The sequence below is a fragment of the Mus caroli genome, unplaced genomic scaffold (genome assembly GCF_978045245.1).
Source record: "Mus caroli unplaced genomic scaffold, Mus_caroli_1 scaffold_18, whole genome shotgun sequence".
In the NCBI taxonomy this organism is placed as follows: domain Eukaryota; kingdom Metazoa; phylum Chordata; class Mammalia; order Rodentia; family Muridae; genus Mus; species Mus caroli.
In genome coordinates, this window is record NW_028227273.1 from 58,130,393 (window position 1) to 58,146,350 (window position 15,958).

The following is a 15,958-nucleotide window of genomic DNA, read 5'->3' on the forward strand; positions in this document are numbered from 1 at the left end:
TTTCTGAGTTCGAGGCCAGCCTGGTCTACAGAGTGAGTTCCAGGACAGCCAGGGCTACGCAGAGAAACCCTGTCTCGAAAAACAAAAACAAACAAACAAAAAAAGATACCAAAACCATGAGTTCCACAGAACCTCACCCATCATCCACTGACCCTGGAGAAAGGTGCCTGAGAAGGCATTCCAGTGCGTCACAGGCCTTCCGGCCAGACTCCAGCCTTAACCAGGCAGCAGAGTCACGGGACCATCATTTGCCACTTTTTCTCTCTCCTCAAGGTCAGTAATCTGTCATGGATGATCTCAAACCGTCTGGGTTGCTTCGGGCCAGAAGGACTCTCTGGATGTCCCATCAGGTGACAGGCTCTGCTGAGGGCAGGATGGAGCTGGGCTTCAGAGACGAAGTATCTCAGGGGCCGGAGGGACCCCAGACTTAGGCCCCTGGTGACGTCCATGCTAGGTGGGGACTTCTGGGAGAAAAGAAGGGTGTGTGATTTTCAGTTGTTCGGGCCGGTGTGACTCAGCATAGCTGTGTACAGGGAGTACCCTAGGATGGATGCTAAAGCCCTTAGCCCACTCCTGACCCTGAATTCCTCCAACTAGACCACGACAATAATAGTAGTCGTAATAATAACAAAAACCTTTCCTCTAGAGTCTATCCATCTTGTCTCTCTCTGCTAATTATTACCCTGAAACCCACAGGGAAGTCCTTGAATGAGCTCAGGGCTGGGCCCACTTGAAGCATAGCTAACTGATGAGCAGCTCTGCAGGGAATGCACTTGCTTTCTGCATGCCTGTGTCCCTGTGCCTCCTGGAGGTCACGGCAGGAACCTGGGGTGCTCAAGACCCAGAGGGCAGGTCCCAGAGCCTGGGCTGGTTATCAAGCTGCAGCTTTTCCTTCTCCCGAGGCTCCACCTGGTGGGTGGATCCTGGATTTCCTTTTTAGAGCAGAGCTGGGCTCCATTCTCCCTGCATGAGATCTGTTAGGTCAGTTTCTGCCTCCATCACAGATGGGACAGTCTGGATTTCTCTCCCACAGCCAAGCCAAATGCATAAAATTACCTATTCTCAGGGCTGTGTTTCCACGGATACCAGTTGATGTGTTTATAAAAGGATAAAGAGAAGGGAGATCTGTTCTATGGAGGTATAGTTAAGTATGGGGGAAGGGGGTATCTCAGGGGGCCCATGCCAAGGCATCCCTTCCCCCTGAGGGACCAGCCACACAACGATGGTAGAGTATAGAATAGAGTTTATTCAGGGTGTGGAGAGGGGAGTTAAGAGGGGAGTTAGTAGAGGTAGAGAAAGGCAGAGAGAGAGAGAGAGAGAGAGAGAGAGAGAGATTGAGAGAGATTGAGAGAGAGAAAGTAAAGAAGTAAAGGCCAGCCATGAGCACGTGGAGAAAGAGGGGGGGTGAGGGGTGAGGGGACAGAGTGGGAGCAAGAAGGGAAGTGCAAGGGAGGGAGGAGTGAGCAAGCAGCCCCTTTTATAGTGGGTCAGGCCTACCTGGCTGTTGCCAGGTAACTGTGGGGTGGAGTTTAGACAGAATGCTAACACTAGTCAATCCTCCCATCACACTAGGGAGTCCTCCTTCCCTAAACCTCTGAAACTGCCCATTGAAACCGAATCTACAGGGCCTTTGTAAAACCACTCGTGATCACCTGGTTCACTGCCATGGTGTCTGGTGTCTCCTTGCCTTCCACACCCTCCACAATGACCTTGGTACCCGCCCACCACGCTTCCACTACACGATGTGAGACCATAGCAGCTTCAACAGCGTCCATCTCAGTCACATCCTCCACCGCAATGTCTGTGCCAATGAGGGTCTCCGGCACACTTCCTGAGGCCACCGCTGTCTCTGACAGAACCCTAGTTTGTGTCCCCACCACTCCAAATACCGGCAATTCTTCCTCTGCAGCATCTCTGTTCCAGTTCAGGCTCTGAGGCTACTAAAGCTTTTACTAGAGACCCTGGACAATGGCAGTGTCCTCCACAGAAACTAGAGCACCTGATAGAGCCACCACTGCTTCTGTTACCTATCATGACTTCTGAAAGAGACTCCACGAATAACCTCAACAGCTCCAAATACCTCTATCCTGGACACAGCCCTGTGGCAGCATCCCCAACATAGTCCTCAGATGATAAGGACCAGACAGTCCTTCCACTAACTGAATACGTTTCTCAAAGACCGTATGATTTCCCTTATAATAGGGCCAGCATCAATACACACAGTGTATTTAGTCAGGGTTCCCTAGAGTCACAGAACATATGGGATCTCTCTATATAGATTAAGGGGATCTGTTGGAATGACTCACAGGCTGCAATCCAGCTAACCCAGCAATGGGCAGCTGTAAATGGGAAACCCAAGAATCTAGTAGTTGCTCAGTCCCACGAGGCTAGGTGTTTCAGCTGTCTTCTTGTACAAGCTGGAATCCTGAAGACATAGGTTCCAACAGATGTGCTGTCAAGTAAGTGCAAGCAGGCAAAGAAGAGAATCTTCCTTCTTCCATTGTTCTTAGGTCTCCAGCAGAAGGTGTGGCCCAGATTAAAGGTGTGTACCACCACGCTGGGACCTAAGATGTGCCTTGCTTGGAACTTGCCCTGTCCCAAGCTGGCCTTGAACTCAGAGATCTGCTTGCCTCTGTCTCCTGGGATTAAAGGCATGCCTGGGCCTAAGTTTTTCATGGCCACTGTGGCTCAAGATCAGGATCGAAAGCCTGTTGTCTTTCAGCCTCAAGATCTGGATCACAAGTGTGCCCTCCATTTCTGGATTGCTGTTCACTCCAGATATAGACAACTGGGAATAGCCATCAGACATACACCCCACAAACAGGGTCAGACCAGCCGGATATTTCACCCCTGTCCCACAGTTCTCGAGTTTCAGTTGTTATGCGTGTTATAGGACTGAGTTTTTGCACAGTAAGTGAGAATATGTGGAAAAAGAGAAAAAGCATCATTTTAGTATCCAAATAGATTTTGGGTGACATTTATATAATTTTTTTTTTTTTGAGACAGGGTTTCTCTGTGTAGCCCTGGCTGTCCTGGAACTCACTCTGTAGACCAGGCTGGCCTTGAACTCAGAAATCCACCTTCCTCTGCCTCCCAAGTGCTGGGATTAAAGTCGTGTGCCACCACTGCCCAGCAAAATTAATTTTTTACAAGTTTTTATTACATGCATTTACTGACTGCAGGAAGTGGAATGCATGCACCATGGCTGGGACACGGAGGTCGGAGGAAAACTTGGGGAAGTGGATTCTTTCCTTCTACCATTCGAGTCTTGGGGATTAAATGCTGGTCCTCAGGGTCAGCAGCTGGCACGTTTGCCTGCTGAGCTGTCTTGCATGCTCTATAGTGAACAGGGCTGTGGTTCAGGTAGGTGTAGCTCTAGACTGTGACATAGACTCAGTTGCCTACCTTCCCGTTCCTGCCTCGACTTCCCTCCATCACTGACTGTAACCTGGAGCTGTACACCGAATAAACTTTTGGTCAGGGTGTTTTGTCATAGCAATAGAATGAAACAATACTGTGTAATGGAGTGGGGGGGGGATCCTCTCTGAAAATATCCTGAAGGAGAAGAGATGGCTGGTAGGTCTCCAGGGAATGTGGAGTTGGCAGGAGAGCCAACAGTGCCCAAGGTAAAAGGGAGACTGAGCCAGCCATGGTGACACACACCTATAAAGCTAGCATACCTATAAAGCTAGCACCCAGGGGCTGTAGCTGGAGGGACAGGAATTTGAGGGCAATGTAAAGTGACCCTAGATAAACAAACAAACCTGGATTGACATAAAACATTAAAGAAGAACAAGGAAGCAAAAAGAAACCCATAGAATTTGAGCTTAAGTTATTTTAAGCTTCGTGGACCAGTCCAGGTGGACTGTCTAGGAGTGGGTCCTCACTCAAATCTAGAACCCGCCCTGCAAATATAAACTAAAATGAAATTCATCCCTCCTAGGAGGAAATACAAGTAAAATTGCCTGTCTCTTGGTATGGTACAGGGAAGGGTAAGAAACACATGCCTGTGAAAACAAACAGTACATTCAACAGTATTTAATATGACTTTCAGCTAGCGTCACACACTGAAGGTCACTCGAAAGACCCTAGTCCCATGACACTGGAGGCTCAGCCTCCTAGAGTCAAGAAATCTTACATAAAAGACTTGGAATTTGTTTATTTATTGCTATTGAGTTCTTTGAAAAAGGGTCTCACTATGTAGCACTGGCTGGTCTGGGGCTCACTACACAGGCAAGGCTGATCTTAAACTCACAAAGATCTGCCTGGGTCTGCCTCCCAAGTGCTAGGATTAAAGGTATAAGCCATGCCTGGTCCTTAGATGACTTGGGCTGGGATCAAAGCCTTTCACACACACACACACACACACACACACACACACACACACACACACACACACACACACACCAGCGTGCTCTCCATACTCTGCAGCACCAGTAATGCTCCCATTCCCACGCATGCCCACTTATCATGCAGAAACTCACTATTTATTTTGATTTTATATGTGTGTCTTGCCTACAAATACACCACATGAGTGAAGTACCCCAGGATCCAGACGAGGACACTGGATCCCCTGCAACTGGAGTTGTAATTGTCTGTGAGCCATCTTGTGGATGTTAGGATCCTAACCCGGGTCCTTTGGAAGAACAGACAGTGTTCTTAATTTCTAACTCATCTCTTCAACTCCTACAAAGAGTGTTTTAAAAATAAAAAATAAAAGCAACAGAATCAGCTTGGTTAAAAGCATTTGTTGTTCTCCCAGAGACATGAATTCAGTACCCAGTACCCACAGAGGTGACTCAGCCCCAGTACCCTTTTCTGCACCACACCACACCAATAAATGTTGTTCTTTTATACAGGGTCTCTCTTTGTAATCCTGGCTGTCCTAGAACTTGATTTTTAGACGAGTTTGGCTTTGAACTCACTGATATCCTCCTGCCTCTGCTTCCTGAGTGCTGGGATTAAAGAGGCATACCACCATGCATGATGTAAAATTGTTTTTTGTTTTTTGTTTTTTGTTTTTGTTTTTGTTTTTGTTTTTAAGAGGAGAAAATGGGACCAGGTGTGGTGGTTCACGCCTTTACTGACATCACTCACGAGGCAGAGGCCAGGGGATCTCTGTGAATTAAGGCTATCCTTTAAAGAATCCTCCAATGGCCATGCCTGTGTGCGCTTGGGAAAACATGCATGTGCTCTCTGGGGAAGGCCATTCCTTCAGCTCGGCTTTCAGAGAACGTCTACCGTCGATATTCTCGGGGAAATCCACACAGTGTCAGATATCTTAAATGTAGAAAGACACCAGGAGAGAGAGCCAAGGAGGAAACAAACAAAATCAAGCTGGCTCGGGTGCATAAAGACTTTCACTGTTAGAAACATTAACTGTAGAAGCAAATGGGTTTAAATGTGCGTGTCATGGCTTCATAGCTACCCACAAACATCCATGGGCAGCTTTAGGGTCAGCTTTAGGGTTTGTTTGTTTGTTTGTTTGTTTGTTTTGAGGGGTGGGAGTTAGATATGTTTATTGAGACAGGGTTTCATGTAGCTTAGGTTGACTTTGAACTTACTATGTAGCTGAGGCTGGTTTTGAACCCTGTATTCTCTGCTTCCCCCTCCCGAGTCCTGGTATTCCAGGCATGTGCTATCACACCCAGTTAGGTTGACCAAGTTGTTTTCCTCAGTTTCTCTTCTGTATGCCGTTGTGTGACAATGTTCAGCTGATGGCACATAAGCCAGTAATGTTGCCTCTCACGAAGGAAAAAGAATAAAGTAAAATTAAAGCCAGGGGCGGTAGCTCTGTGGTGGTGGGAGGTCTGTCTGGTGTGCAGAAGGCTCAGGGTTCCATCCCAAGCACCACACAGACACAAAAGGAAAAACAATTGCTGGATCTAATGGTGTATCTATACCTAGCACTGGGGAGACTAAGGAGGGGATCGGGGTCTGTAGTTTGAGGCCAACCTGGGCTACACAGCAAACCCCCATCTCAGAAAGCAAATTCCCAGACCACAGAAGACAGAATGAAAGTGCTTACGGCATTAGTGCGTGACCTGAAAGATGAGTCATGGGAATTAATAAAGTGTTCCTTGCTTCCTGCTTTGAGCATGAGTAGAGAGATTAGTGACACTTAGATTCTGATCAGTACACACAGTACGACTTTTGGAAAATAGCTAAATCAAAACTCTGAATTTGCATCCAAGATCCCCACTTCCGGCTGAGTCTGGATTGGGCTGGCAAGGTCTGTTTCTTAGAGAGCTACGGGTTTTAGAATAAGGGCTGCTGGAAGACTGGAGCCTCTTGTCTTAGTTTCAGGAGAGGCCCATCATGGCCACACTGGATACTCACCTCTGAGTCTTATGCAGCGCGCCACATCCCTTCCTGTCTCAGGCTCATTTGTTCCAATCTGTTTCACATCTCCAGGTACCTGCCAGCTTTCTCACAACAGGTCTTATTCATAAAAAATGTCCACTCACCTGCATACTGACGGGCAGAAACGTTTCCCCTTGCTTGAAGTTTCTCCCCTCTCACAGGCTGACTAACCAGTGGCATCTGTCATCCTGGCATGTGGTGTCCCTTCCCCATGTCCCCCCAAACCCTCTGCTCATTTGGATCTGTCCAGTCACACTCGTCTAGCTGACCATGTGTGCTCTGAGCTGGCAACATCCAAGTGTCCAGACCAAACTCAATGCTCATAGAGGATTCAGACTCTTTGTATTCCATTAAACTCAGACGCCGAAAGCAGAGCCCGTGACTTACCATGGTGTATGCTATGGAAAGATGCCTTGCTGGGAAAGGTGAGGAGGGTCCTAGGTGGGGAATCCATGGAGGGGCACACCGATGGTTGAGAGTCAAGAGGCCTAAGGGGAGGTGACTGGAACTTCGAGGAGGGTTGATGCTTTCCTCATGGTCAGGGCTTTCTTGGTCTGGAGAGAACAGGGAAGGAACAGAGAACCTAGTATATTCCTAAAAACCCTTTCTTCATTATCTCAACTATGTGATCCATTCCACTCACAAGAGCTTCTGCCATGACATCATCCACCATGACATCACCCACCATGACATCATCCACCATGACATCACCCACCATGACATCATCCACCATGACATCAACCATCATGTTCCAATGAATAGCTTTCACCAGAGCCAAGCATTGGGGGCTGCCTGATCTTGGTTTTTAAGACTCCTAAAATATGAGCTAAAGCAACTTTTTTGTTTTTAAGCCTCCAGCTTCAGGCATTGCCCCAATTAATAGTAATTGTCAACTTGACACAGCCTAGCATCATCTGAGAGAAGTCTGGATGGAGGAATTACCTGGAGTATATTGGCCTATAGGTATATCTGTAGGATATCTTGATTGTTGATACAGAAGGGTCCAGCCCACTGTGAGCAGCACTATCCCTATGTAGATGGTCTTTCACTGTATATGGAAGCTAGCTGAACATGAGCCAGCAAGGGAGCTAAAGAGTGAGAGAGAAAAAACAGCCTTTCTGTTTCTGTTTCATGGTTTCTGCCTCAAGCTCCTCCTTGTATCTCTTTTCTGACTTCCCTCAATGGTAGGCTGTGACCTCGAAGTGTAAGCCTACCAGGCTTACAATCAATCAATCAATCAATCAATCAATCAATCTTTCTCTCCCTAAATTGCTTTTGGTCAGACTGTTTTGTCACAGCAACAGAGATCAAACTAAGATGAGTCCTTTGTGATAACAACAGAAAACGGACAAAGACAGAACACAAAGATGGCTCCGCTGACCCTGGGTCTTCTCTCTTCCTAGGTTGATTCAGTGTGAGCCAATGAGTGTACCACACGCCTACTATCCAGGCTCCCCGTTCCCTACCCATGGCTCCCTTTCAAGTCCTATGTTTTCATTTGCTTCGGTGACATAGGGTCCTGCCCTTCAGCTGAGATCCTTAGGACTTCTTCTCTGCTAACGTCAAACCACAGAATTTCTTGACCAGGAAACAAATGAGCTAGAACAGGTTTCTGACCCCATCCCTGCCTCAGGGGCGGATCCTTTGCCTCTGACAATCTTGATCCTCTTTCCTTTTTCTCTTCCTGTTTCAACCCAGCACAGTGTGATCATGCCATTCTTTGCCTAAGTACCATCCCCTTGACCCCTAGGCCGTTGCCTTCCCAGACTCAGTACTGTTTCCTTGGCAGTCTGTCAAGACAAGAGCCCAGCCTCTCCCTGGCCCACAGGAACCTATAAAGGTCTCAGCCACACTTCAGTGATGAGAACAAGGTGACAGCCCAGTGCCGAGGACACTTAACATCTCAGGCATCTGACTGCCTCCTTCCCAGGTGCAAAGCCCTTAGAAGAACGGAGCTCTTGGAAGCCCATCTTTACCTCCTCTTTCTCAAGAAACTCTCTAGAACTTGGCCACATTTTGGGATCCAGGTGTCTTTGCCTGCCAGTCACAGGGAGGCAGAGGAAGATGCAGAGCAGAAGCAGCCTCTGGTGCTGGCTGCTTTTGCAGATCCTGCTTTTAGAAAGTGGTGAGTGATTTTTATCTAAACGCGGATGGTCTGGCTGCTTCTGAGGAGACGGGAGACATTGGGACAAGCTCCGGTTTTCTCCACAAAGAGCCATCCTTTTATCTCGTCAGGGCAATGGTGTATCACTGCCCAGGAACCAGCAATGGACACCGTAGTCTCTGGTCTCACATTGCCTACAACCTAAGCCATGGCTCCACTTACTAAGCACGCTTTCCCAGGCCTTGGTGTATGCATCTGTGAATGAGGATAACCTGTGTGGTGTAGGCTAGGTGTTTAAATATTGAGAAGACTTAATGGTTTTTTTTTTAAGAATTATTTATTTATTTTATGTATATGAGTACACTGTAGCTGTCTTTAAACACACCAGAAGAGGACATCCAATCCCATTACAGATGGTTGTGAGCCACCATGTGGTTGCTGGGAATTGAACTCGGGACCTCTGGAAGAGCAGTCAGTGCTCTTAACCACTGAACCATCTCTCTAGCCTGTGACTTAACTGGTTTGGTTTTTTTTAAGGGTCATTTCTCTCCGGTCTGTAACCCTAATTCTAAATCACCCTAAGCTGATCTTAGATCAAGAAGAATAGGATCTAAAACGATAGCTGGGAGGGGGGGGGAACAGGCCCATAATTCCAGCTCTGGGGAGCCTGAGGTGGGAAAATGGCAAGGCTTATCTGGGCTTTGGAGCAAGTTCAACAGTAGCCTTGCCAACGTGGTAAGACTCTGTCTTGAAATAACATAGTATAGAATGAAACAAGAAGCTAGAGGTAGCTCGTGGGCAGGGTGCTTGCCCAGCAAGTGGGAGACCGTGGGTTTGGAATTCAGCAAAAGATTGGGAAAAAAAAAAAACTCAAATCAAAGCAAACAAGTAGAGCTGGGCATGGTTCCTCATGCCTGAGGTCTCAGCAGCCAGCCAGAGCTACCTACCTAGTAGGACTGTCTGAAAATTTAAAAATGGGCAGAGGATAATAAGTGATCTATTGGCAAGTTAATTTTAAAGACAACAGTGATCATAAAATTAAAGGAAGGCTCTCTGTGTGAGGTGGTTGTGAAGGAGGCACCATCTCAAGTAGACAGGAAGAACCTTCTGGATTCTACAAAAGAGCAAAAGGTGAAAGACCCCATTGGGTGTTAGCCTCACTGGGCTTCTTCCAGGAGGCTTCTGATATGTTATGATAAAGGCTGGGCTACTGTTGTGGGTAAGAAACCCCTCAGTGTTTCTCGGCACGGGGACCTGTCATCTCAGCACAGGAGGATTGTGAGTCAGTTCAAAGACAACCTTGGTACAGAATGAGCCCTCTCAAAAACCTGAAAGCCTTGACTGTTTTTTACTTTGGTTCTGACATCAATGAACACTCCATGCTCTGCCTGCACAGAAGCAGGAAGTGGGAATCCTGGGGGGAATTCATCGTTTTGAACCAAAAATCAAGCCAACTAACAATTTACTTTATGTAAATTGTCTGCCTGCATATCCATGCGCCATGTGTGCACAGAGCTGGGGAGAGCAGAACAGGGCTGTTGGATTCCCTGGAGCTGGAGTTATAAGTAGTTGCCTCGTGTGGATGTTGGGAGCCAAACTTGGGTCCCCTGAAAGCCATAAGTGGTCTTAGCCATCAAGCCACCTTTCCAGTCCCTTTCCCAAACTATATTTTGATTCATTAATTTTATCGTTCAAGACATTCCCAGTCAAGTCCACCCCTTTTCACTTGCCTGGTCTACTTTGGGTCATCCTTAGCTGACCTCCAAGAAGGAACCATGACCTGGAATTGTGAGCCGAATAAATCCTTCCTCCCTTCAGGTTGCTTTTGTTGGAGGTTTTATAACAGCAATAGAATACATTAATGTTTACACACACCACACAACACACACTTATATAAAACTTTTATCCAGTTACCTGGTAATTCTCCACCCCCACCCTCTTCTCTCTGTGTTTCTCTCTGTGTGTCTATGCATGTGTCTATGTATGTGTGTGTGTTTGTACATGAGTGTTTGCACATTCAAGCTGAGGTTCAAAGGCAGGTCTTTACCTGTATTTGGCAAACGCTTACCACTAAGGTGGGCCCCAGCCCTCCAATTCCTTTCTGGTATTTTTTTTTAAAACTGAGATTTTGTTAATGTGAGAATATAGAATGTTTATCAGATGGGCTGGAGAGATGGCTCAGCGGTTAAGAGCATTGACTATTTTTCCAAAGGTCCTGAGTTCGATTCCCAGCAACCACATGGTGGCTCAGAACCATCCTTAGTGAGATCTGGCGCCCTCTTCTGGAGTGTCGGAAGACAGCTACAGTGTACTTACATATAATAAGTAAATAAATAAATAAATAAATCTTTAAAAAAAAGAATGTTTATCAGATAAACTCAGCCTTGCTTTTTTTTTTAAATTTATTTAACACTTTTTTTTTATTTATTTATTATATGTAAGTACACTGCAGCTGTCTTCAGACACTCCAGAAGAGGGTGCCAGATCTCGTTACGGATGGTTGTGAGCCACCATGTGGTTGCTGGGATTTGAACTCTGGACCTTCGGAAGAGCAGTCGGGTGCTCTTACCCACTGAGCCATCTCACCAGCCCCTCAGCCTTGCTTTTTGATGTTATCATTGCTCTTATTTTGTTTAGCTTCTTGAGAGTGTTTGTTTGTTTGTTTGTTTGTTTAGACATGGTCTGATGTAGGCTAGGCTGGTCTAAAATTCACTGTGGGGCTGGAGAGATGGCTCAGTAGGTTGGAATATGGGATGCTCTTCACAGGACCAAAGGTCCATTCCCAAGCACCCTCTGTAATTCCAGTGCCAGGGATTCCAACACGTTCTTCTGACCTCTGTGGGCACAAGGAAACCATCAATATTTCTAAAACTTGATTAGATAATTAAGAGTGGTGTGCACGGAGCACTGAGGAGCACTGAATAAAATCACCCATGCAATGAATTTAACAAAGGAGAAAGCAGAAAACAAATATATAAGTATGCCCCGGGTACTTATCATGGTCTTATTCAGAAAAAAACTTCTGTTATACCATAGGTTATGCCCGTATTTCCTCCACCACAACTTCAAATCCTGCATCAGAAACGAACAGCATAGCCACAGACTATGAAACCACCCCGACCACCACTCCATCTAGCACTGCCTCAGGATCTACGCCCACCCTGACCACCACTCCATCCAGCACTGCCTCAGGCTCTACACCCACCCCAACCACAACTGCATCCAGCACTGCCTCAGCATCTACAACCACCCAGACCACCACTGTATCCAGCACTGCCTCAGGATCTACACCTACCCCGACCACCACTGCATCCAGCACTGCCTCAGGCTCTACACCCACCCTGACCACCACTGTATCCAGCACTACCTCAGCATCTACAACCACCCAGACCACCACTGCATCCAGCAGTGCCTCAGACTCTAAGCCCACCCTGACCATCAATGAATCCAGCACTGCCTTAGGCTCTACACCCACAACAACCACCACTGTATCCAGCACTGGCTCAGGCTCTACACCCACTCTGACCACCCCTGCATCCAGCACTGTCTCAGACTCTACACCTACTCCGACCACCACTGTATCCAGCACTGCCTCAGGCTCTACACCCACCCTGACCACCAGTGCATCCAGCACTGTCTCAGACTCTACACCCACTCTGACCACCACTGCATCCAGCACTGCCTCAGGCTCTACACCCACCCCAACCACCACTGCATCTAGCACTGCCTCAGGATCTGCACCCACCCCGACCACCACTGTATCCAGCACTGGCTCAGGCTCTACACCCACCCTGACCACCACTGCATCCAGCACTGGCTCAGGCTCTACCCCCACCCTGACCACCACTGAATCCAGCACAGCCTCAGGATCTACGCCCACCCTAACCAACACTGCATCCAGCACTGCCTCAAGATCTACGCCCACCCCGACCACCCCTGCATCCAGCAGTGCTTCAGCATCTATACCCACCCAGACCACCACTCCATCCAGCACTGCCTCAGGATCAACACCCACCCCGACAACCCCTGCACCCAGCACTGCCTCAGCCTCTACACCCACCCCAACCACCACTGCATCTAGCACTGCCTCAGGCTCTACACCCACCCTGACCACCAGTACATCCAGCTCTGCCTCAGGATCTATGCCCACCCGGACCACCACTGCATCCTGCACTGCCTCAGGCTCTACACCCACCCTGACCACCACTGAATCCAGCACAGCCTCAGGATCTACGCTCACCCCAACCACCACTGCATCCAGCAGTGCCTCAGGCCCCTCACCCATCCCGACCACCGCTGCATTCAGCAGTGCCTCAGCCTCTGTACCCACCCAGACCACCACTGAATCCAGCACAGCCTCAGGATCTATGTCCACCCCGACCACCACTGCATCCAGCACTGCTTCAAACACGATGCCCACTCTGACCACCACTGTATCCAGCACTGCCTCAGGATCTACACCTACCCCGACCACCACTGCATCCAGCACTGCCTCAGGCTCTACACCCACCCCAACCACGACTGCACCCAGCACTGCCTCAGCATCTACAACCACCCAGACCACCACTGCATCCAGCAGTGCCTCAGACTCTAAGCCCACCCTGACCACCACTGAATCCAGCACTGCTTCAGACTCTGCGCCCACCCCAACCACCCCTGCATCCAGCAGTGCCTCAGGCTCTACACTCAGCCAGACCACCACTGCATCCAGCAGTGCCTCAGGATCTGCACCCAGCCAGACCACCACTGCATCCAGCACTGGCTCAGGCTCTACACCCACCCTGACCACCACTGCATCCAGCACTGGCTCAGGCTCTACCCCCACCCCAACCACCACTGAATCCAGCACAGCCTCAGGATCTACGCTCACCCCAACCACCACTGCATCCAGCAGTGCCTCAGGCTCTACACCCAGCCAGACCACCACTGCATCCAGCAGTGCCTCAGGCTCTACACCCACCCTGACCACCAGTGCATCCAGCAGTGCTTCAGCATCTATACCCACCCAGACCACCACTCCATCCAGCACTGCCTCAGGATCAACACCCACCCTGACAACCCCTGCACCCAGCACTGCCTCAGCCTCTACACCCACCCCAACCACCACTGCATCCAGCACTGCCTCAGGATCTGCGCCCACCCCGACCACCACTGAATCCAGCACAGCCTCAGGATCTACACCCACCCTGACCACCACTGCATCCAGCTCTGCCTCAGGATCTACGCCCACCCCAACCACCACTGCATCCAGCACTGCCTCAGGATCAACACCCACCCCAACCACCACTGCATCCAGCACTGCCTCAGGATCAACACCCACCCCGACCACCACTGTATCCAGCACTGCCTCAGGCTCTACACCCACCACAACCACCACTGCATCCAGCACTGCCTCAGGCTCTACACCCACCCTGACCACCAGTGCATCCAGCTCTGCCTCAGGATCTACGCCCACCACAACCACCACTGCATCCAGCACTGCCTCAGGCTCTACACCCACCCCAACCACCACTGCATCCAGCACTGCCTCAGGCTCTACACCCACCCCGACCACCACTGTATCCAGCACTGCCTCAGGCTCTACACCCACCCTGACCACCACTGTATCCAGCACTGGCTCAGGCTCTACACCCACCACAACCACCACTGAATCCAGCACTGTTTCAGACTCTGCACCCACCCCAACCACCCCTGCATCCAGCACTGCCTCAGGATCTACACCCACCCCGACCACCAATGCATCCAGCAGTGCCTCAGGCTCTACACCCAGCCAGACCACCACTGCATCCAGCAGTGCCTCAGGATCTGCACCCACCCCGACCACCACTGTATCCAGCACTGCCTCAGGCTCTACACCTACCCTGACCACCCCTGCATCCAGCACTGCCTCAGGCTCTACACCTACCCTGACATACACTGCATCCAGCACTGAGGCAGCCTCTACACCCACCCTGACCACCCCTGCATCCAGCACTGCCCCAGGATCTTCATCCACCCCGACCACCCCTGCATCCAGCACTGCCTCAGGATCTACACCTACCCTGACCACCAATGCATCCAGCTCTGCCTCCTCTTCTTCACCCACCCCGACTACCACTGGGCTCAGCAAGACCTCTGCATCTTCACTCAGCTTGATCTCCACTATGACCAGCATAACCTCTGCCTCTACATTCACCTCAGCCTCCATTAGGACCAGCATAGCTTCTGCTTCTACATCCACCTCAGCCTCCATTAGGACCAGCATAGCCTTTGTATCTACATCTACCCCGACCACCTCTGGAACTAGCACAGCCTCAGTCTCTACACTCAACTCGACCTCCATGAGAACCAGCACAGCTTCCAGCTCCAACCTGAGTGCCACCCACACTTCCTCTAGCTTGACAGTTTCCCCTGGAACACACACTACCTCCAGCCATACTGGGACTCCAGTGATGGAAGTGAAGCCCAGTGGATCCCTGAAGCCCTGGGAAATCTTTCTCATCACCCTAGCCTCTGTTATCATGGTCATGGGACTCTCTGCTGGGCTATTTCTTTGTGTGGTGAGTACCCGATATATAACAAGTTGCTTAGGGAAAACAGGGGGTGGTGAATCATAGTGGCCTTACGTCAGAAGTAGACGGGAAGAAATGGAAATCAGGAGAGCTACAAGCAGAACCAGGAAGTTATAATCAGAAGAGTGTATCCACATCCCAGGGAAGTCACTGAATCTGAACAAAGTGTACCAAGACGAGTGGAGGCCAGGGGGAGCTTTAGGGAGGGGGATGGTTAGAGCACGAAAGAAGGGTTGTTGGGAAGAGAGGAGGATGGTTACAAAGTTGCCCATGGTAAGTGCCTGGGAGGAGCAAACAGGACTGTTAAATTGTGGACTCTTTTTCTAGAGAAGATACCTGTCTCTGAGAAATGCTGCTGACGGAATATTCTACAACTCCCATCCTGGTCCTGGAGAATCTGCTATGACTCCAGGGAGCCCTACCTGCTCCTGGAGGAGACCAAGAACCTTCGATGTCATAGAGATGACTGGGATATAATTACTTTCCATGAAACCCAGGACTTCATCTTTCTGAGGAGACCCGGCCGCTGCTTCTTCTGTATACCCCTCTAGGAGTCCCTTTCCAGCTCGGGTCCCTGACATCCCTGAGAAAGATACATGCTTCTCTTCTGTCTTTACCAGACACACGAAGGAGGATAATGCATTGTTTGGTCATTGCACAAAGAAATAAAAACATCCAACATGTCTGAAGAGAGGATCTATATGCATGGGTGGAGGTCTAGAGCTCTGAAGGGAAATTTCCCGGTTACATGGGAGAGCACTCGTTCTAGAAACTGTGTGGCCTTCCCAATCTCCACAGGAAAATCCAGAGGTCACGTTCATGATCCATGTGTGCCCATTTTCTTGGTCTTCCTTGTTTTGTTTTTTTGTTTTTTTCCCGATTGCTGTGATAAGATACCATGACCAAGGCAGCTTATGGGAGACAGAGTTTATTGGGGGCT

General features: G+C 49.3%; 1 protein-coding gene across 1 annotated transcript; it reads left to right on the forward strand.

Moving 5' to 3' along the window:
• The first annotated feature begins 10,242 nt into the window (after window positions 1-10,242).
• On the forward strand, window positions 10,243-15,495 carry LOC110284035 (uncharacterized). Its single transcript, XM_021149602.2, has 3 exons — window positions 10,243-10,255; window positions 11,504-15,006; window positions 15,346-15,495. Exons 1-3 carry the CDS (start codon window positions 10,243-10,245, stop codon window positions 15,493-15,495), a joined length of 3,666 nt encoding a protein of 1,221 aa, XP_021005261.2.
• The last annotated feature ends 463 nt before the right edge of the window (window positions 15,496-15,958 follow it).